The 22,908-nt window shown below is 38.6% G+C and overlaps 1 protein-coding gene across 2 annotated transcripts in view; it reads right to left on the bottom strand.

Moving 5' to 3' along the window:
• Window positions 1-22,908, bottom strand: part of ABCA4 (ATP binding cassette subfamily A member 4) — a 157,506-nt gene that overhangs the window by 66,263 nt on the left and 68,335 nt on the right. For both annotated transcript variants that reach the window (XM_075182349.1, XM_075182350.1), the window contains exons 15-23: window positions 22,492-22,714; window positions 19,207-19,428; window positions 18,293-18,497; window positions 13,587-13,670; window positions 11,287-11,352; window positions 10,693-10,902; window positions 8,273-8,450; window positions 6,824-6,955; window positions 2,771-2,910 (exon numbers count right to left, since the gene is read on the bottom strand). In XM_075182349.1, the coding sequence (XP_075038450.1) occupies window positions 2,771-2,910; window positions 6,824-6,955; window positions 8,273-8,450; window positions 10,693-10,902; window positions 11,287-11,352; window positions 13,587-13,670; window positions 18,293-18,497; window positions 19,207-19,428; window positions 22,492-22,714 (1,460 nt within the window). The remainder of the gene's footprint in view (window positions 1-2,770; window positions 2,911-6,823; window positions 6,956-8,272; window positions 8,451-10,692; window positions 10,903-11,286; window positions 11,353-13,586; window positions 13,671-18,292; window positions 18,498-19,206; window positions 19,429-22,491; window positions 22,715-22,908) is intronic.

Genomic DNA, 22,908 nt, shown 5'->3' with positions numbered 1-22,908 from the left:
TGGGAGCAGTTCTGGCATGTGAGGTTCTGGCACCAATATGCACTTTCCAAACACAAGCAGGGATGACGCAGGGGGCAGACCACAACAGTTTGACATCTGGGCTGGTTTGAAGGATTTGTCAAAAAAATGTGTGACCTTGACCATAATTCCAACCAATCCTACTATTAACATGCAAAGGATGGTGGAGGGCCTATCAGGGATTAAACTGTATTTTTCATAATTTTCACTAATAATGTTTGGGTGTAATATACACCCAAAGACGAGTGCTCAATTGCTAAGAGTCATTGATGGAGAGGAAGACAAGCAGGCTTGTCTGTAGAATTTGCAGGCAAATTGTGCTGCGTTATATAGGTAACACCCAAAGAGAAGAGCTCCATTGCTCCATTGCTAATTGTAATTGCTGAAATAGAAATAATAGGGCTGACAGTCTTGGTCTAAATCTGCAGTTACATTTTATTGTACCATAGCTCATTGCGAAACTGGAGAGGTGGCAGGGTTTAGTGATAATCTTCCTCCAACAATACTAATTCATCCCAATATCCCAATATCATAGAAGTCTGTGTAGTATGATGTAATTGCTGATAATGGCCTTCCAAAGGGAATGACTAGTTGATTTTAGGGCAGAGCTGTCACGGTTTTTGGGCAATTCTTTTACAGCACAGCAAATATCAAAATGTTTAGCGGACTCATCTGCATCACCACTGGGTGTCTTGGGAAAGCAATTTCTTTTATTACAAGCAGTTGCCAGAGAAACTGAAGGAGAAGACGTCCCAACAAGATGTTGATAAGTCTGGGATCCTTGCAAAGAAAATTAAGTATTTCATCTACAATTAAAATATAGTTAGCACATTTACTTTGTTTTATTGCACACTATAATTTTATGTAGCACCTTTTCAAAATCTATTATTAAGGCAATCACTTGACTCAAGCTAACTGTGTCTGCACTTTCTTCACAGGTAACTACTTCGCTGGACTAAAGTATATTCCCCTCAAATGCTAGTCTTCTTGCAGCTGCTGTATTCTCCTACATGCTGTTGCAGAAACCACAAATTGACCCTAAATGTTTATGGACACAAACAGCATCTCCTGCATGTCATTTTTCAAAAGTTCTGTAACACCAAGTTGATAGTGTGTGCAAAACAGGAAATGTGATGGAATTCAGCCCCGCTGTAATGCTGGACCAATATTGGGGTCGTAATCAGAAATGACATATCCTCAGGAGACTCCAAGCAGGATTAGCCATCTTTCAATGACATCCCTTAGTTTTTGGAACAGTTTGTCAGCTGTATGCCTCTTAGTGAAGCTGCTGATACACAGAGTAGCCTACTTCTCAAAAATGTGATGCACCTGGGTACATGCTGCTGCTGTCCATGCTGGGGAAGGCGAAAGACCAACCCAGTGGGCTTTCACAGTCATATAATCTTTTGTTTGCCCAGTTCCGCTTGTACACATATCTGTGGTTAAGTGTACAGTGGGTAGAATACCATTTTGTCACCCAATAATGACATTTTTAGGAACTTTCCGGTACAGGAGAGAATAAGCTTTTCTAGTAAAATGGTATAGTGATGACATTTGCTAACAGGGACATAACACCTCAATTAAATGTCTTAAACCAACTGTATTAATAGTGGACATTGGACACAGATCTAACGCTAGCATAGTACCCAGGGCGTCTGTGATCCGCTTTGCGACTGGGTGACAGGTTTCATTCTTGCTTCCTCTTGCAGAGGATTGTTTACTTGCCAATTGTTGGGGGGGAAGATTGCAGGTGCTGGGATGTAGATGAGAGAAGGGAGGTAGATTATGCTGGAATGCTTGTTGTTAATTTTTTTTTAACCAAAGTTTCTGATTTTCCCAACAGTTTGCCAATAACTCGCTGAAAAATGACGAAACATGGATGAGGATCCCAGATGGTTAAGGTCCCTACCTCTACTGAGTGTGGCTTTCAAAATGTTACAAATGGATAGACAACTCTTGCCAGGATTCGTGTAAAAATAATTCCACACTTAAGAGGTGGATTTTTGGTCTTATGCCCAGGCATGACAATGGCCTTTTTGTTATCACTGGCAAGAACTGCAGCAATTTTTCTTTTCAAGTGTATGAAAATCATATTGTGACATAGGAGGTGTTCAAAATTGAATAAAAAATGACTGGAAATTAGTGTTACTGAGGTTAATAATAATGTAGCTACAAAATAATACCTAAATTATGTTATTTTAGCACCAATAAATGTAATTTTTATAACAAATTGCAAAACAAAACCAAACAAAACCAAAACCAAAACCAAAACACGCAATGGCGGTTTTGCAAAACCAAAACCAAAACCAAAACACGACGGTAATCCAGATCCAAAACCGAATCCAAAACCAAAACACGGGGGTCAGTGACCATCTCTAATTGTGTCTGTCTCAACACAAAAAGCACCATATGTGCAGAGTGTACCGACATCTGTATTCAACAATCAGATCTGCTTGTATTTGAACACAGATGTGCATTGCACGATTTAAGTGCATTTTTTAAATAACTCACGTTACTTTTGTTTCGTGTGTCTTAAAGAATGAGAACCTGTATCTCACAAGAGGAAAGTATGAAAAGTAGGCAAGTATTGCTGCGGTCTGTAATGGAGAGAAGAGCAATTGCTCAGTCACACGGGACTTTCCACTGCAACTATGCTAAAAAGTAAAGATAAGAAAGTGCATTTTATCTTCACATTTCATATATGAGCATTTCATGGGGGCTGAGTGGACATTTAATTGGTAATAACAGGTACCTGATAGGTTTTGAGCTTCCTCATTTCTTTTGTGAGGAATTCCAATATCTTCCAGCATCACTTCCATCTCTCTCTCAGCTTGCCTCCTTGATCGACCTTTCAGCCGAGCATAAAACAGGATATGCTCTGCCACTGTTAAGCTGGGGAAGTAAGAATTCTGAATATGATTATGATCCTCTTAATCTATAATAAAACCATTCATTTACTTTATATCTGTCAGGATATAACAATAGCTACAGGCTAAGTATTACTTGAGTGACTATACTGGAGGGCCAGTAGGTGGTGCTGTATCTCAAACTGTTTCTGTGTAGACTCTCTTTATTACGATAGTGTGCTCTATTTCATCTCTTCTAGCTAATTCTCCATGCTGGAAGTTTATACCTGTACTGGTTACAGTAAAATTTTTCCTGATGCTTTAACATAAAAGCAATACAGAGAAAAAGAGGGAGGGGGATTCAAAACCAAAATAACATTAACATGCAAAGTAACAGTTTTTCTATTTTTCAATAAGAGAAGTTTGCAAACTATCATATACAAAGTCGGATTCAACATTTAGTTATAAACCATACTCATCGGAAGAAATGTTAAATCACAAAAGTGAACTAGAGTAAATTAGGGTATCACAACTGGATTGTGAAGGGCGAAGCATGTTGGGTTGTAGTAGTGGAAAACAAGGGAGGGGGGATTGGCTTATCCAAATATACGGTCAAATGTCTTCAGCTTAAGCGAAGATTAATATTCAATAATATGTGGACTGATCAGGAGCCTCATGAGTAAGCCAGGCTGACCATATATTAAGAAATATGATGGTGCGATTCTGAAGGATACTAGAAATATATTCAAAGAGGTATACCTCTTATATCCCATTGATTACAGCTGTGATGGTGGGGGATCTGTCTTTTTCCAATTATAAGGTGATTGAACTTTTTACTGCGTTAAGTATATGGCCAATTAGGGATCATATGTGTTGGGTGATTCTGGGGGAGTCGGGTGTAAGAAGGACATGTCAGAAGTACAATTCCTGTTATTTCACAAATAAGTTTGTGGATATTGTGCCAAAATAATGAGACACCAGATTTGGGAATATGATCCACATTCTCTACAGCAATCATTAGAAAAACTAGCAAAAATTGTGTAAAGCTGGGAGGAAACCTGACAATACTTAACAATATTTATTTTATAAAACTTATTATGCCCTGTAACATGTCTTGGGGATCATTGATGGACATTATTTAGGTTGTGCCTCTAAAACAGCCTACCATTTCCCATTTATTGTATTTCCACTACGATATCACCTGGATATATGATGTAGGTTTTGGCTTATCAGAGGTAGCCTTCCTTCCAATATCTTGTTTTGCCCATTCCTATCGGAGGTTTTATTTTGTTTATTTATGTATTTCCAACGGTATTAATCTGTGGATATTATAAGTTCTACGTTTTATCCTGTCTTCTTAGCAATCATGTCATGTTTGTCCTATCAATAGAACTGTATATAAAACAGTGTTTATAGAAATGTACCTAAGGCAGACTTCTTAGAAAGGGAGTTTTTCCAAATTGCTGGATGTTTTGTTTTTCCTCCCTTACCCCCTGTGTATATTGCCTGTCTGTCACCCTATTACTGTTTTAGTGGTATGTACTCTGATACTGATCTATATATACTTATCTGCACGTATGGTAACATTATATATATGTTGTATCTACTTATTTACATGCATATTTAACATTGTATATATGCTGGTGATTCTGTCATATGCTATATGCATGTATTTTGTACTTTATAAATACACATTTGTTGCTGCATAATTATTTGTGAATGTGCTAATATTACAATATCTATATTGGATTTTTGTGAGTGTCAGTAGGTAACACGCATTATAATATGTACTCCTGTCTACAATATGTGTCAGTCATTGCATAAATAGGTGTGATTATTCCATACACCCTCAGAATGAGCCTTGTCTTGCAGCCCCTATTTCCACCTGTGTGAGATGGGGCACCTGAGGTCACCATACTTCCTACAGTGTGTCCCTCAGGAGACCTACAGACTATGTACCCTATTGTTGGCCACAGATTCCAACTGGAAAAGGCATGACCTTGAGAAAGATTAAAAAATGTCCACACAGTTCATTCTTATTGTTAAATTGAACATACAGTGTATTGAAGAGTGCCAGGCAATTCCAACATCCTGCCAGGATACAAAAATGTAGTACAGAAATACTGTGAACCTGACACACGAGGTAGAATCAAAGTAGAAACAGGTGATCACCTTGGTCTTACTAGGGTCACCATGCTTGGTATCCAATACCTCCCAAGATGGTAGACCAGCCAAGGATCCTGGAGCTTCTGCTACTGTAAACTGGGCACTTATTAGGTCTTAATGTAGCAACACTTTTCAAACTGATTTCTGTTCTTGTGGGCAAAACAGCCTGGCATATATTAATGGAACATAGAAATACTTTCAGGCTATATGTGAAAATAGAACTGAAGGTATTGCTGAACCATAATAATCCTAAAGCATGCCACTGACATAACAAATCCCGAATTGGCTGGTAGTCCTCTACAAAAAAGTTAGGTTCTCAGAATTTTCAGGTGTTGTTTACATTCAAAAAGAACCAACGCACACATTTCTTTTATACCGGTTGGTCCATTTGTATATTTGTTACTGTGGGTTGGGTCCATGTTTCTTGAAGTCCTTCCTGAAGTTTTGGACTGTGTGAACATACCCCTAAATCCACATGCGAACCACCAACTTGAAATGTCACAGCTTTGCTAATTATTTTACTTGCATCTAAAACAGTAACACCTTCCACTGTTAAATTCTCTTAAAAATGTGCACATGTTTAGAGGAGCAAGTTGTGATAATCAATAAATATATTATAAATTCTGAATGAGGGTATAAGGTAAAAATACTAATGGGAATGCAGTTCTCTCTAGAGACTGGATGACTGGCTACAATTTTATCTTGTCTTACTAAGGCTGATTTTAGGTAGCTGTCCAAAATTAATATTAACACAGCTCCACTGATTTTATTTTTTAACACATTTTTCCATGCTGAACCATCATACCTAAACACTTGGAGATGAATATTTTTTCTGGCTACAAGCTCCTTACTCCCACTCCTATCTCACAGTAATTTTCCAAAAGGTTGTGTGAAGTTTTCACACGTCTCCAAAAAGCCACAAGCTGATGACGGTGAAACCCTGTGTAAAAGGTCACTTACTGTGTCTTCTGGCCATGAGCCAGATATTTTCAAAATGATGTAGATATGCTATATTTACTTTTAGAACATCTATCTAGTAGGTGTTCTCACACCGCAGTGCTCAGAGTAAGGTCAAAGAGTTCCAAGCGACATTTTTGCTGTGAAAACCCTAAATTGCAAATCTAAAAGAAAATTCTGTCATTCCGTCACGGGGGAGGGGCCAAAATGAGGCGATTTCGTCAATCGCGCCATTGAGGCTCCCATTTCGCTCACTTCACTATGAAGTGAGCATGATGTGAGAGAATCGCCTGCTCTCCTGGGAGACCAGAAATCAACTGGACATTTCGGGGGAGTGGGCAAGTATGTAATACTTATTAATATTTATATCTGCCTTGAAGATGGCTAGCTTCATATAAACATGTACAAAGGTGAATTTTATAGCTGCGACATAAATGAAATAAATGTTTAGTTATACGCTGTATGTTCAGTTATCTGTTTAATATGGCCGGTAATGTATATAATGTTGTTATCCATTTAATCAATGTTTATTGTCTTTGGTTAGTAGTATATTAGGGACAGAAAGGTGTGTCTCATTTGGGATACTGAAAGCAAGTCTGGTGTGCGTAAAAAATGGCTTTCCCATAGAAAACCATTAACCTGGTATTGTGGCATACCAATGGGTCTCGAAACACTTGTTGGAAATCTTTAGTATACCATACCATATACTACATATACCACATAATCTGCTTTGTAAGCATCAGTATTATTTAAACTTGCATTGATTTATATTGGTCAAAACATGACTTGTCTCTTCAGTTTTTTTAATGCTTACTTTTAAATACTTAATTACTTACTGACGAAAGAGAATATTGTGTTGAGGGCACATGCCAAGACTTTGCCGGATGGAGTCCATGTGAGTCTGAATATCTCTGCCGCGGACCCACACCGTGCCAGATGTAGGTGGAAATAATCCAGTTATGATAGACCTGTATGGATGGTTGATAGCAAAGATCAGTGTTAAAACATAAATATTCACAGAAAAATAATTTTGGACAGGATTAAGAAATCTTGCCAAATAGAAGTTTTCCTTTGACATATGTGAGATGATTCCTCTAGCTAGCCACCCTTACTAATCATCCATTACTGTAGTGGCTTCTCGCAAAAAAAATGTAAGCGGCATATTTGAATAAAGGTCATGGTCTCTCATTTGGGACATACACCCCCATCCACCCCCATCCTGCGGCCTGCCTGGTTTTCTTTGTATCTGTTGTTATCTATATATGCATCTGTATGTGCATATATGATATTATTTCTGTTACTCTAGAGCAGTGGTGCTCAACTTTTTTCAGGATTCATAAAACAGATTCTAGCTCCTCATGTGGCATCCTGACCCATAGGTAGCACACATCTGCTCTAGAACCCCATTGTTTTTATATTTGTCCTATATATTTCCATTTGCTCCAGAGGCCGCTGTACTCGTCATCTTTATCACCATCTCAGGATAGTGATAGCTGGGATTGCCGATAAAGAATGCCAACTGTGGCTTTCAGTTTCAGTGTGCATTACTACATTGACCTGGTGAGTAGTAAGACTCTACCGTTGCCAACCAGTAGCGCTGGGGAGCTGACTATCACTCAGCTGCAATGCTGACATTTTATTGATAAATTCTGGTGAGGGAAGATTTCTATCTCTGTGATAAATAGCAATAGAGAACGTTAATGCTGGTTGATAAATAGACCCCTAAGTGTTTTTGAGCATTATGTGTATGTATGTTCTGCCCTTCCTGTTCACATGTTACCATGGTAACCGAGTTCAACACTTAACTATGTGTCATTTTTCTCCCCATAAGGCAGGTTGAGCAGGTACTTTTAGCAGACGTCATTGTCTTACAGCATTGGGAGTCGGGAGCATGCACAGTGAAGTCACAAACAGGGTTTCAGTGTGCATGTGCTGTCCCCCATTTATACTCAGAGCAGAGCAGACAGGGGCCCCTGGAGGGGTGGACCAGAAACACCATGCCTGCCCCCAAATATTGGTTTGATTTGCGTGACTAGAACCAATATCCATGTTTGAAAAAATCACTTTGCTATTAAGATCTGAAATGACTGTGTGTCCAAAAGGAGGATTATTAATGCTGCATCATATTAGGAAAACTTGTTAATGCATTTTGGAAATGATTATGGTGACACAAACATATAGGTATATGTGTATTAGTATTATGCCTACATGACTCAGCAGAAAGTGACTTGCGCTAATGTCCATGCTTGGTGGTGCTGTTGTATTGAAGTTGGAGAACTACTTACAGTATTGTTGTTTTCCCAGCTCCATTGTGCCCTAGGAAAGCTGTAATCTGCCCTTCGTAAAAGGTAATGTTCATCCTGTCCACAGCAGGCTTGTAAGTGTTCTCGTAGACTTTAACCAGATCTTGAATGCACACACCTGGGACCATCCCTGGAGGTTCTGGTTCAAAAAATGGATTTGCTGATAATTAAATGAAAAAAGAAATATCAATATTCTCACCTTATGTAAAACTCTTCATTCATCTTACTGCCTGACAATCAAGTCTGTACATGTAAGACTCTTTTGTATTGTCAAACATTATTTTTCAACAACAATCCAGATTTCCCACCAGGTAATTCCCATTGTCAGTCACATCAATTGAAAAATCTGAGACAAGGATTCAAATTAGCATTTGATTTTGTAGATGAGGCCTTCTAGCCATCCCTAGTTAGATCCTGAATACTTAGAGATTTGTTAATTTCTACATACAGTCCTGAGGGATAAGCTATTCAGATCACTTACTCCATTTGAGGGGTATTCTCCCTTGATTAAGGGTTCATCTAAATTCTTTATAATATTCCAGTATCTGCTCAGTTAGAACCTTTAATTAAGAATGTATGAGACAAAGATACCAGGATGAACATTAAACATAGACTGACTAGTTCCTTCATTTCACCATTTAACAAAACTCAAAAAGTTTCTATAATATGGCAATTAACTACACTATACGCAACAAAATATATCCAACCACTACACGTTTATGTTGATGAGATTGCGACCAAAGAGCAGATTATTTTAAATGATTAATTTCCTCAGGTTCAGTCACACATTGTAGAGAGATGCACTGGTGGCTGTATGAATTAATGTGTATTCTGAGAACTTCTTTTTAGATTTCATGCGAATGTATAAAGTAAGGCCTTAGAGGATTTATTGTATGCATAGATGGCATTCACTGATAAAAGGATTGCTGGTTTTTTAATTTGCTCAAGAAGATCTGATTGGCTTTGAATCAGGTCAGTAATTCTTCCTGTAGACCAGTGATGGCTAACCTGTGACACTCCAGGTGTTGTGAAACTACAAGCCCCAGCATGCTTTGGCAGCTTTCAGCTAGTTATCTATTGGCAAAGCATGCTGGGGCTTGTAGTTTCACAACACCTGGAGTGTCACAGGTTAGCCATCACTGCTGTAGACAATAACCAATAAAATCACCAAGCTTGTGACATTAAACCACCATAGGGGCAGGTAATAGTGCTCTAGCACTCCAATAAATGGCCATTGTGCAACAACTAGTTGCAAGGAGATCATGATGAGACAAGACTTCTGCTCTCTTTCCTCCAATCACTGTAGTCTGGTGACTGAGGGGAGGATTTTAGTCACTTGTTCCTGCTAAAGGCCCATGCATATAATCAAACAAGTCAGGTGGCTATGGTAGCACTGCTAAGTTAATAGCATAAAGTAGTTTTATTTTGATATTGCTTTCTTTTTTTTCTCTCTTATGCTGCGTGGTGTTTACCAATTGCCTATAATCCTCATTCAGTAGGGACTGCATGAGTATTTAGAGTGCACAATTATTTATTTAGAGTATATTTACTCACAATGTCTAGGACAGCGCACACGTTAAATACTATAGTGGCTGATCCTGGATTTTAAAAGGGAAGTAGACTTAATTTCTTGATGTATAATTTAAACGCACAGTCAATGAGCCTTGACTACGACCTTATGACTGATCTGAAATAGTGACTCTTAGGGCTAGATTTACTAAGCTGCGGGTTTGAAAAAGTGGGGATGTTGCCTATAGCAACCAATCAGATTCTAGCTGTCATTTTGTAGAAGGTACTAAATAAATGAAAGCTAGAATCTGATTGGTTGCTATAAGCAACATCCCCACTTTTTCAAACCCGCAGCTTAGTAAATCTAGCCCTTAAAGTCAAGACTCTCAAAGCTCCAGTACCAGCTTTCTCTATACCTGACAGAAGATCTGTTGCAGTGATCTGAAGAAAACCTGCCTGGGACAGAGCACTATGACGTAAAGGAAAAAAAACCATCAGGGGTCCTAGTGATAGATCGATGGTTTATGAACTGACCCTGCCATGCCCCACAATATGAAACAGAGGTGTGAGGCAGCAAAGCTTGTGTAAAAATCCATTTCATACACAGCAATCACTATTGCCTGTTGTCCCTTTTTAGAATTTCAGGTCCTAAGCACAAGTTTAGGTTACCTGGTTGATAAAGTATGCATATCTGGTCCCAAAACTTCACAATGCATCTATTTGTATATTATATCCTTTACATTTCCTATAATAGGTTTTAGAATAATTATAATTTATTTGAATAACATAATAATATATAATTACTATTGTCAAACAAAATAGAAGATCTAATCTATGCATTCTGGTTTGCTATAGATTCTACTTGTCAGTATTGAATTGCATTTGGCCTTTACCATCTGTCATTTCATCCTTATCCTGTCTCTCCTTTTCCTGTTCATCTTTCTTTTGCTTTTCTTCTTTCTCCTTCACTTTCTTCGCTTTATGTTTGCAAGCATCCTTGTCTATGAGTTTGTTGTCAGAGACTTCTTTGGGATTTGTAACTTTTTCTGCTGGGTTATTCGGCTCTTCCTTAATATCCTCTGGGACATTCGTGGGAGGTTTATCTAAGGATAGAAAGTATCAAAACATATGTCATCCTTATCAAATGTCATATTGTAGGCCCCCCAAAACTGTGGCCTTAAATTAGTTCCTATTGTATGACTTTAAAATATGAACATTATGTTACCTTATCCCATACTGTGTAATTTACACAAGGGGGTAAATTTATCAAGCTGTGAGTTTGAAAAAGTGGAGATGTTGTGTATAGCAACCAATCAGATTCTAGCTGTCATTTTGTAGAATGCACTAAATAAATGATAACTAGAATCGGATTGGTTGCTATAGGCAACATCTCCACTTTTTCAAACCCGCAGCTTGATAAATTAACCCCCAGAGGTCCATTTTTTCTAGGCAATTTACCCCCTATGTTTCCATCTACATGTCCTTACCTACTCCATCTCCATGGTTATCTTCCATATGTTCATGGATTGAGAGCTCTGTTTCCACTGAATCAGCTGTGTGTGACAATTCATAAAAACTATGGGTAAGTAATTGGAACTAATTCAATTGCTGCACCAATGAAAATGACAGGAAACAAAGTTTTTCAGAAGCAACAAGAGACATTAGACAAACAGGCTTTAAGGCCATTTCTGGAATAAGGACTATTGAAATAGCAATTTAGTATTTTAGCAGTATTTTGTCATTTAAAGGGAATGTAAAACAAAACATAATCATGGAAAATCTACAATTCTTTTCCCATAATAATTTTAGAGGATTAGAATAGAAGAAGAATAATCAAAATCTAGAATGCTGGCCACACACATTGCAGGCCAATCAGATTGGATAATTAGAATTCAATTGAGTGGGTAAGCAATTTCCATACATTTGGAAGGCCATCTTGCACAGATCCAATTGGATTGCAACAATATAATACTATAGAATTACAATGCCATATGGTTGTACATGCTACATTGCTTCTTAGGGGTTGGCTGGCGGCCTCACACACATGGCAAAAGTGGGTCAACCTGATTTTCTATCCTGCAGAATCAATTCCAACATAGGCCACAAACTGTAAAACTAATTGTCTACAATTTTACTGTGTGTGGGCTGCTCATTTTACAATTGAGGAAGCATAGTGGGAGATATAGTAAGTAGATATTGTTCCAGAAATTGTGATTATCACACAGGCATCATATTACAATTGCATTTTTAGAAAACCTATTATTTTTAATAACATTGTTCATAATAAACAAGCAATCTCTTTACACACACACTAAATAATTGTGACATATACTTGCTGTGCTTATGCAATATTAGTATGACTATTGGGGGCATTTTCAATTCTTCCGATTCCCCGCCACGTTAAAACTACTACCGTTATTACGGTAATAGTAAGCTGGATTTCAGCTCGCGGCTCAGGGAGCTGCGAGCTGAAATCCAGCGAGAAAACTACCGTAATAACGGTTTTTGCGCGCACTGTTACCGTAACAGCGGTAATAATGCGCGCCGCGAGTTTTTCGGCGTTTCCGCCGACGATTGAATATGCCCCTTGGACTTTAATTGCCCATTTACTATACACACATTCCAAGCTTATTGCTTGTGGATGAAAATTTTTCACTGAAGTATTGAATTGTCACCCATGCAAATTTTTTAACCATTCAATATAAAATAATTGTACTGGATGATTGGATTGATGCCTGTTCACACCAGTCTTGGATGTTCCTGGTTATGTGCAACGAATAAATCCATAAATGAGAAAAAATTCACATGCTGTACCTTTACTGTTGCCACAATTCTCACCCAAATGTTGTGTTTCATGCAACATTATGTCATAAATAGCACAATACAACTTAGATTTTTTTATTAGTGCTCAGTTGATCCTAGCAACAGAACTCTATATGATCTTACTGATACCATGCATTTCTTACCATGTCATACTTCCCAAAATGTCAAATTACAAAAAAAGATTATACTAAAAATATGTTATAAAAAGTTGTACCTAGCACTCATCAATATCCACTCTTCAGGCTTTTACATGCAAGGTATCATATAAGACAGCTAAATGTTCCCAGATACAAATGCAATAAAGCATTAATACCAGTTGCTGGCTGGGCATGGGGAGCTGGTCCCATAGTGGGCTAGCGTGGGCTGGGTTACTGTCACTTCCTAATTGGCTGCTGAGCCATGTCTTGCAACCCCTCTTCCTCGGGTAGAATTTGCTATCTAGCCCCCGATTAAAACACATAGTAATATTAATAGTGGATTGTGTTATAAATTGAGAAATTCATACAGGTTTAGACAATTTCTAAGTAAAGAGGACACGAGATTGTGCACAAAAGAAGGACAGTTTGGAGGTATTCATGGACATTGTAGTTCAATTCATTGTAACTACTGTACTGCTAATTTTGTACCCACTGCAGACAGTAAGCAAGCTTCAGTAAGTACACTCTGTCCAGCTATTATAGTCATGCATACTTGGAGAAATACAGTCAAGCAAAAATAAACCCTCTAGACAAGCGTATATCCTATTACTTTGTACTAAAATGAGCTCACTTTCTCTGTATTTAATTCTTCTTATTAGCATCAAAGTCCTTCTGATGACTCAGTTACTAATAATTCTATAATAATAATTGTAGGTCAATTAAGAGATCAAAGCAAGGCAATAATATTCCCACTCTTTATTACTAAATCACACAATGGCTGTACATTGTATTTTCAGCTAACAAGATTTGTACAAGACATTGCTTACCATCCCCTTCCCAGGGGTTCTCAAATGTACACCAATATGTTGCCAAAAATGGAAAATACCATGGTTTTGGGATACCGTATTCTCCTAAAATACATAAAAAAATGATATATTAATGCAGAACCTGGACAGTAAGAGTAAGACTTATTTTATAACTCACATAATGGGTGTTGTGTAAAAATGTTCCGCACAGCTAGTATAATCAATAAGATTTTATTTATATTTGTAGACTGGATGCGTGCACTAGACATAAAGAAGCCTATTGTTCAGCACAACACGGGTAGAAATAGATTTACAAAAATGTAAAAATTGACAAAGTTTCAAAATTAAAGAGAATAAATCAACAAGTAAACAATTTTCAAACAATTTGTACAAGTATGAAGAAAAACAAAATGTGAAAAATACAAAAATAAAAAGGTATTGAGAACAGTCATGGTATATAAAGGCAAGAAGAATAACAGGTGAAAGAAAAATAGAGATATTAAAGCGTTTAAGGGGATTATATAAATTATGATGAAGGTAGGAGAGATGACAGTTTAGGTTTGGTTTAAATAGGTGCAAGGATTGCCAATGTGCAGATGTCCATAGTTACATTTGTTAAAACTGGTATGGGTGGCTGCTATAGAAATTGTCAAAGTAACTGGGTTCCAATATTTAGGGGCTGTGTATGGGAAGGCTCATATACCCATGTTGCATATATTTTTCTGCACGTATGCTTGTGGCCAAGTATTTGCATAGAAAATTTCCACTTCCACTATATGGAGCTGACATCACTTTCCACATCTACATGTCTATTTTGGATTACTGATGTATGGCTTCCTTTGATTACCATTTTGGCTATCAACCGCTAGCATTCTTTAACTATCCTTCTGGCTCTTGACCCCTGGCATCATCTGGTTAGCCTTCTGGCTCTAAGCCCCTGGCATTGTCTCGCTAGCCTTCTGACTCTAGGCCCCTGGCATTGTCTGGCTAGCCTTCAGGCTCTAGGCCCCTGGCATCATCTGGCTAGCCTTCTGGCTCTAGGCCCCTGGCATCATCTGGATAGTCTTCTGGCTCTAGGCCCCTGGCTAGCCTTCTGGTTCTAGGCCCCCGACATCGCCTGGCTAGCCTTCTGGCTCTAGGCCCCTGGCATCATCTGGCTAGCCTTCTGGCTCTAGGCCCCTGGCATCGTCTGGCTAGCCTTCTGGCTCTAGGCCCCTGGCATCGTCTGGCTAGCCTTCTGGCTCTAGGCCCCTGACATCGCCTGGCTAGCCTTCTGGCTCTAGGCCCCTGGCATCGTCTGGCTAGCCTTCTGGCATCGTCTGGCTAGCCTTCTGGCTCTAGGCCCCTGGCATCGTCTGGCTAGCCTTCTGGCTCTTGTAGGCCCCTGGCTATGTGACTGACTATTCTCCTGCTTGATCATCAAACTACCCACCCTGGAATCTAACTCTGCCTGCAATGATTATTTCTTCAAGTTAGACTAAAAACTTTAATAGATTTCCTGCTATTGTAGTTCACCTTGTCTGTATTATTGTTGGTTCTTTACAAATTATTGAAAGCTCACCAAAAACATTTGCCAAATATTGATTCTGCAGGAACTACTGCCCCAGAACTATCTGTGATACAAGTCATCCAGCAGATACAAGCCCAGGTTTCACTGGAATCAGAACCCCAATTGGCTATGTTTGGTCAATACCACCAATTTATAGCTCAATGATAGTTGTTATTTACAATAAAGCACTTAATCCACTGATCCACTGACTACTACTCACACTGCAGAAAGGATGTCCCCCCGGCTTGGGCAACATCATATATAGAACAAGTGGATTCAATTCTCATTATTTCCTTTCCTGCAGGCATTTGCAGCAGTATTTGATGGCCCCCTCTATTGTGCTACAGCCGAAATCACCTTGACCGGGTTACAGCAAAAGTCCAGATACATGATTAAATATACCATGGAATGCCATACATGAGTGGAAAACATGCACTGGAATGGCACTGACAGGCTCAAGCTATTTTATTTGGGTTTAAATTATGAGATAAAGCATGAGCAGACATGCATGGATTCTCCTTATGAGGAGTTTATTACCGATGTATCACCATTAATGTCCTTCTTACTGAGCAACGGTGGGACAAAAAAAGATCCCTGATCCTCCATGTCTGTTTTTTTTCTTACCATCTGGTTTTTCAGGAAACACATGGGTCCGCTATCACTAAGGAGATGATTGGTCCACTGACAGAGAATAATAGGCCTGGAGCCATGATAAGAAATTTGCATGTATAGTGCAAGTCAATGTTCAGAGCAGTATGGTGACAATGCTAATTGTCACTGACTCTGGGTATATGGGAAACTTTATGAATGAGTTTTTGTCAAACTAAATGGGACACCTATCATTTGTAAGACCAGGTGCACTATATATTCAACTTAGTCCAGTCCCATCTATCTTTTTTTTTCTGAAACTAAACAAGTCAACATGTCTTTAATTCCCTGCATCAAATACCGTACCTTAAACTCCATGTTGTCCCAATGTTACTGACTGTCTTTCTGCCATTTCATCTTTGATGTCCTCTCGCCAACTCAAAGTCAATCTTTCAAAAACAGAGTTAATAATATTCCCACCCACCAACAGAAGTTACTTACTTAACACTTCTATTTCTGTTGACAACTTGACCATAAATCACAGTCTGTGATCCTTGACTCAGAACTTTCCTTTGTTCCCCACATTGACTTTATATCTAAATCATGATACATACATCTAAAAAACATTTCCAGACTACGCACATATCTTACACAAGACACTGCAAAAACTCTAATTCATGCACTCATCATCTCCCACATTGACTATTGCAATTCCCTCCTTACCCATCTTCCCCAAAACAGACTCTCACACCTATGATCTATTTTACACTCAGTGGCTAGATAGGTTCAGCAGCGGAGGAGCGATTTACAAGAAAATCAATCTGTCAGTCTCTACGTTGGTTGCCTGTTTTATACCAAATACAATATAAAATACTTCTACTAACCTACAAGGCCATCAACAAAACTGTACTAACATACATCTCACTCGTCTCAAAACATCTCGACAACTCCGTTCTGCACAAGATCTGCGTCTCTCATCTACTCTCATTACATCCTCCCATTCCCATTTACGGGACTTTTTTTGAGCTGAACCCACTCTATGGAATTCACTCCCTCGCACAATAAGACTTTCTTCTGGTCTAGAAACCTTCAAGCGTTCTCTGAAAACTCACCACTTTAGGCAAGCTTATAATATTCCTCACCAACCCCACTTAACCTCACTAGGTTACCCTATTACCATTCTTTACACAATTCAACAAGACAACAACACTCTGATCCCCTGACCAACATTGCTAGATAGCATACTAATCACTTTTACCTTTGTAATTTGGCTGAACTGTAATGCAATAGGTAGACTTAACCTCATGTATCCCATTGTCCCATAGATTGTAAGCTTATGAGCAGGGCCTTCTCATCTCTTTGTCTGCATTACCCAGTACTGTCTATTACTATGTCCCCAATTGTAAAACGCTACAGAATTTGCTGGTGCTATATATATATATATATATAAATATTGATGATTATGATGAAGAGCAAGGCCTTGGCCAGAAAAATAGCACATATTTGATATGTATGAAGAAAATCAGTAAAATTGTCAGTGAATTGGGGAGCCATTGCAGTGAGCAGTTCCGGGGCAAAGCTGTCTCTCTTGCTGACCTTGACAATTATATATTGTTGTCAATATTAATGTTATTCATAGGACACTACAAAATTCCCCTTTTATAGGGGAAGGGGCTGAGAGAGGCTACTTATGTAGCATTGCTTTATATTGTTAGTAAGTATAAATATAATAATAACCAAAATAAACTTGGTTTCACTGCCCTCTTGAGCACACAATTTAATTATCATTATCCTCATTAATTTAGAAAGCTGTCACATATCTTGTCATGCTGTACAATGGAGAAGAACATACTTAGAGATGTGGGAGGTAGTAGGAGAGAGAGAGAGATAGCGGCTTTTAAATACTAATACTGACAATGCAAAGTAAACTGGTGACTTTACACGTCTTAGTGCAGAGTGCTTTATGTACACAGATCCCATAGGAATGTAGATTGACACATGTCAGGTGACTAGGCAGGCACAACTGGTTCTATCAGCTGGTGTAAGTCAAAAGGGATAATTAGAGTGTGGGAGACGGACCAGGGAGAAGAGTTAAAGAATGTGTGTGGAGGAGAGTAATCCGGTTGAGTAAAAGTCAGTAGAGGGCACTTGTACTTGGTGAGTCATTAAAGAAAATGATAAGCGTAACATGAAAGGGGAGTTTTCTGGGAATGTATAAAATGCAATCATCACTTAAAGAAAGGCCCTGCTGTTTAAAACAAAAGTTACTACTATTGCTAACAGTTCTATAGATGTTTCAATAGATTATTCATTTAAAACCTCACAAAAACAGTGAGAAATTAAGGGAGATTTCCAAGATACAATCCTAGAGACAATAGTCAAACCAGCCAGTCCAAAAGAGACAAGGATTCTGGAAAATGCCATTTACATGACAGCCGCCCTTTGATTGCCATGACGTGGTTTGTACAGAACATCTACCCGGCAGTGTTTGGCTTCCTCAGTTCAACATAGGTTGTTCTGATCAGCATTTGAAGTGCTATAAAGATAGCTTTAACAAATCTATAATTAAATAAAATATGGAGTAGCCTACCTGGAAACACATGGTCTATATACCATGCAAAGACCCAGTAAACAAAAGCATCAAAAAGCATCATGAATATGGAGAATAAGAAGCTGTATTCATCGCCCTCCACTGGGCTTTTCCGTATGTTGCCAAACTGTAGCCCAAGGCCTTGTTCTTCATATCTAGATAAATATTCTGTTCCAAACCCAAATGCCACAGGAGACAGCAAACTCTGCAACAAGACAAAATATATTAATAAGCTACAAGTTAAAGTGGACCTGCTAGGTCCTCAATCTTATGAACCCTACCCAACAAATAACTAATTAATATGTTAATGGGCGGTACTTTTACATATTTTGCCGTCCCGGTCCAAAAGGAAGTGGTGTGATGTGTGATGGATGTGAATACTGGCACATGAATAATTATGGACCATCCAGTTATCGTGTCATCAATATCTTGACCATGCTCATCGTTACTCGTATCAATAATTAATGCACCAAGCTGTAATTATCCATACTAGTAACGGTGATACAGAAATACTGCTGTTTTTTTGTTATATGTTAGCATGTGCAACTCAACATACTAATATAAGTACACATTTTTTGGGGCAGAATTTTTATTCAGAACTCAAAATACCTAATATAATATAATATAAGGCCCATAGCAGCTATTTGCAATCACAGTTCTGGGATCAGAAATATGTAGTGATTATAGCTGTATCTGAGTATCAACCTTCACAATTTGCACTGTTTACATGCAGCTGGGCTCAGACCTTTTGTTATAGGCAAGTACACAAACCTCACACTTGTATTTTATTGCGTTAATTATCAACCAGAACGCCAACAAGACAGTAAAAGTTTGTGTGCGCAGAAGCCATAAGAGCAAAAATAAACAAAATAGCCATTATAACTTTCCATTAAAAGCTATATATGGTGACTTACTGCTATCGTTTTCAACTTGAAAGTCATGCGGTCCTGCCAAGCGAAGCACAGGATGTGCGGCAAGTAGAGTGTGAAATAAATAACGCCGCTGCAGGCAGCTGCCAAGTTGGCTTTAGAGAAGAAGACACTCATGAGGAACCCCTGCATGATGGTGGACAGAGTGAAAGCCATCAGAAAGAAGAACAGGATTAAGGGATTGCTATAGTGAAGGATTCCGCCACCCTGCAAACAGAAAAGGAAAAGCCATCAGCGTGGAGTCTTTATTGCATGGAAAAGAATAGATTAGAATGCAGGAAAATGTGATGTGACACATTATAGATAAGAAAGTAGGAAAGAATGCAGAACTTCTCACACTTAGGGCTGCACTGATTGGATGCATTTACACAATCTAGCTCTGTTTGCATGATTTAAGAAGTGGATAGAAAACACATATTGAGGTCACAGGAGTTACTCTCATTGTAAACTAAGAACAGAAGCAGTGCTTTTCTCCAGGACAGGTCAATTAAACGCTTAACAGTGGAGAAAATCATTATGTGCTGCTCAAATTCAGCCCTGTGCAAACAAAGGAAACGTTCAGACATTTCTAACTGGCAGCAGCGTGCATCATGAGTATTTATTTAAAGCACTGAGAAACTAAATGTACAGTTATTTATAGGATAACCTCTTTGTCTATCCCTAGACTTTATGTACCAGGACTGGGGTAACAGAGCAGGAATTATAGATACATTTACAAGGATGAGCAAGTAATATAGTAGTTTTTATAATGGGCAATATTTGAAAAGGGCATAATGCAAATGTGCAAAAAGGGATTGAGATGTAATAGTCACAGCTGATGAGGGATATTCAGCTTAAGCCATGTTATTTAACAAAAAAGAAGAATGACCTGACAGAGGAGGTATCCCGGTAGCTGATTACAGTTTGTTCCGGCATTGATGGCAATTCGTAATTTAAAAATGTGCCTTTCGGCATATCTCCTAGCTGTCCTGATTTAGGAGGGTCTGTACCAATTTGAGGGGTCTGTCCCAAAAGGTCAAAACAGTGGAAGGTACGCCCCACAGCAGAGCAGCGGTGAACAGGATTTTGTTAGGGGAAGATGTAAGGGGCAGCCTAGCGGTTTAGAAGTGTTTTGCATGGGCCCAGTTAAAAAAGTTGAGATGTAGACTTTAGACCAATTTTAAAAAATTTTAAAACACACAGCGCAATCCTCATTCTGAAATATTCATTTACACAGTTTGCACCAATTCTTTTTATTTTGCAGCAAACAGCAAGAATATCTCCCCACGTTTATCGGAATATATATCAAATATCTCACCCAAATTCACTTTATTTCTTGTAAAGGTCCTACCTCCATCATTGACTAAAGCAGGTAAGTTCTGGGTACCCCTTCATTCATGGGCCCCAGGTTTCCACCAAATTCTAAACTAAATGACACCACCACAAAAATCTTATGAAGCTTTTCACCGACAAGGATTATGGTGAGTTTCTAATAAAGTTAGTGATAAAACCGTAGTATATAGTGTTTAGCAGGACTGGGGCTCTGCACACAGTTCCGACCAGGGAACTATCTGTGTGGAGTATGTTCTCCTCATGTCCGTGTGTCTTGGTGCTCTAGATTTTTCCCACGGTTCAACAACTTAGTGGCAGGTTAATTAGCTTGCATTTAAAATTTGCCATTGGTAGTATGTGTTTGTGCTTGTGGCAGGGAGATTAGATTGTAAGATCCACTGGGGCACGGACCCGTGTGCTTGAATATAAACTTACTGGATTGTACAACGCTGCAGAACATGTTAGTGACAGACTCACGTCACCTATACATAAAGAGATCTACATAGTCTGCAGGTATGTGAATGCCTAACCTGTATTGCTGTAATGGGTGAATAAGCATTCACAAGTTTTACATACTTTAGGGGAAACATGTTCTATAAATTCCTACACACATGCCCAGATCCAGACTCAGTTATTTTCCTTTATTGTCAGATCTGGTAGAAGTGATAAAGCACGTAGTAATATAGAGATGAGGTCATCTACCTGAGGCTCTCCAACTCTTGTGGAGCTCAAAGTCCCAGCATGCCCTGTCAGCAATCTACAGCCTTGCAAACCAGTGGTATAAATAACTGCAAGTAAATGGCCCCACGCTTTCCTCAGTAAAACTTGTAATTCAAACACGCACACATCCACGTAAGTTGTTTCAGAATGTTTTGTTTACTAAATTAGTTAATTAACTTTTCATGACCCTTTCTGCCATATGGTTTTATAGAACAAGGAAGTAATGGAGAGGACCTTGACCTATGTCATATAGTTTGTCCTGCATTCCTCCTGTGTGTTATATGTGTGTGTTGCCTACAAGTAGTTTGGTTTGATGGAACTAAGTTGCTGGTTGACATGTATTGTAAACACTGTGTAAGTGTTTTCTTACACAAATTTAGAATAACACCATGAATGAGTTCAGTTATGTATCACTATGTACATCAGTTGTAGGCAACTGGTGGTCTTGGGGCTGCATGTAGACCCAAAGAGGATAATTGTGACAAGAGAAATGTCCTATTTTATGATACACAGCACAAAATGCCGCACCTGGATGGAATACCCAGCGCACATTAAGTTGCTCATCTACTATCTGATTGGCTACTCTCTGCTCTCTGGAGATGTCTATGTAAACTAGAAGTGTGTCTAGGTGAAGAATCTCAAGAGGCAAATTATGCAAAAGTGTGAATGCCCAACATCCTACCAGTTTAGAACCATCTCATTCTTTAAATAAATTTTTTTAAAATATTTCCATTTTTCGCCTAAACATTGCTAGGTTTAGCCTTATTTCATTGGTAAATAATTTCTACACTCCTTTAATCTCATTTGAATATCTTCTCTCACAAAACAAAATCAAATTTTTTTTCTTTGTGCATAAACGTAGGTGCAATTGTGTCTTGCCCACATTTAGTTATTAACCTACTAATATGTTTTTGGAGTGTGAGAGGAAACTGGAACACCCAGAGGAAACCCAGGCAAGCGTAGGGAGAATATATAAACTCAACACAGATTTGGCCCTGGTCAGGAATCGAACTCCTAACCCCAGCATTGTGAGGCAGAAATGTTAACCATTAAGCCACTGTGCTGCAGATGTTTCTCAGCGTTAACCTAAACAAGCAGATACAAGTGACTTTGGCCAGTCTCAACAGGCTACATATTTAGATTAATATTAATAAGATTTAAGATTTATACAAAATTGGATGATTTTTGCTTGCACAGTAGAACTTATTTTGCCTTTAAACACAATGAGTTGGGACTTACCACAATAGTAATGGTCAGGAGGATGGTGCTAAGGGACATAACACTGAAGCTATCAATGAACCAGGTGAACCATATGACATCATTAGTGACACCCAAGTTCTTCATGGTCTCTTTTAGACGCAATTCCTTCTCTAGAACAATGTCCTTCACCAGCATGGAAACTGAGTATATCCACGACAACACCATGAAAATTGGAAAGCAGCGATTCAGTGTTATCATAAACCTGAAAGTAAAAAGAATACAAGTATTAAAGAGGCATGAAAGATGGAATAATAAATAGAAGTACAAATATCATTTAATATCTATAATAGCCTCTCTGTGATCCTTCTCAAGACATTTGGGACCATTTCCTTTAATCTTAGACATTACATTGGTTTGATTGCTGCATAGAACCATTCTCATTTTCGCATAGTGGCC

Source organism: Mixophyes fleayi, chromosome 8 (assembly GCF_038048845.1).
Source record: "Mixophyes fleayi isolate aMixFle1 chromosome 8, aMixFle1.hap1, whole genome shotgun sequence".
In the NCBI taxonomy this organism is placed as follows: Eukaryota; Metazoa; Chordata; class Amphibia; order Anura; family Limnodynastidae; genus Mixophyes; species Mixophyes fleayi.
The sequence above is the reverse complement of the archived record's forward strand: the minus strand, read 5'-3'. Positions and strand labels throughout refer to the sequence as shown.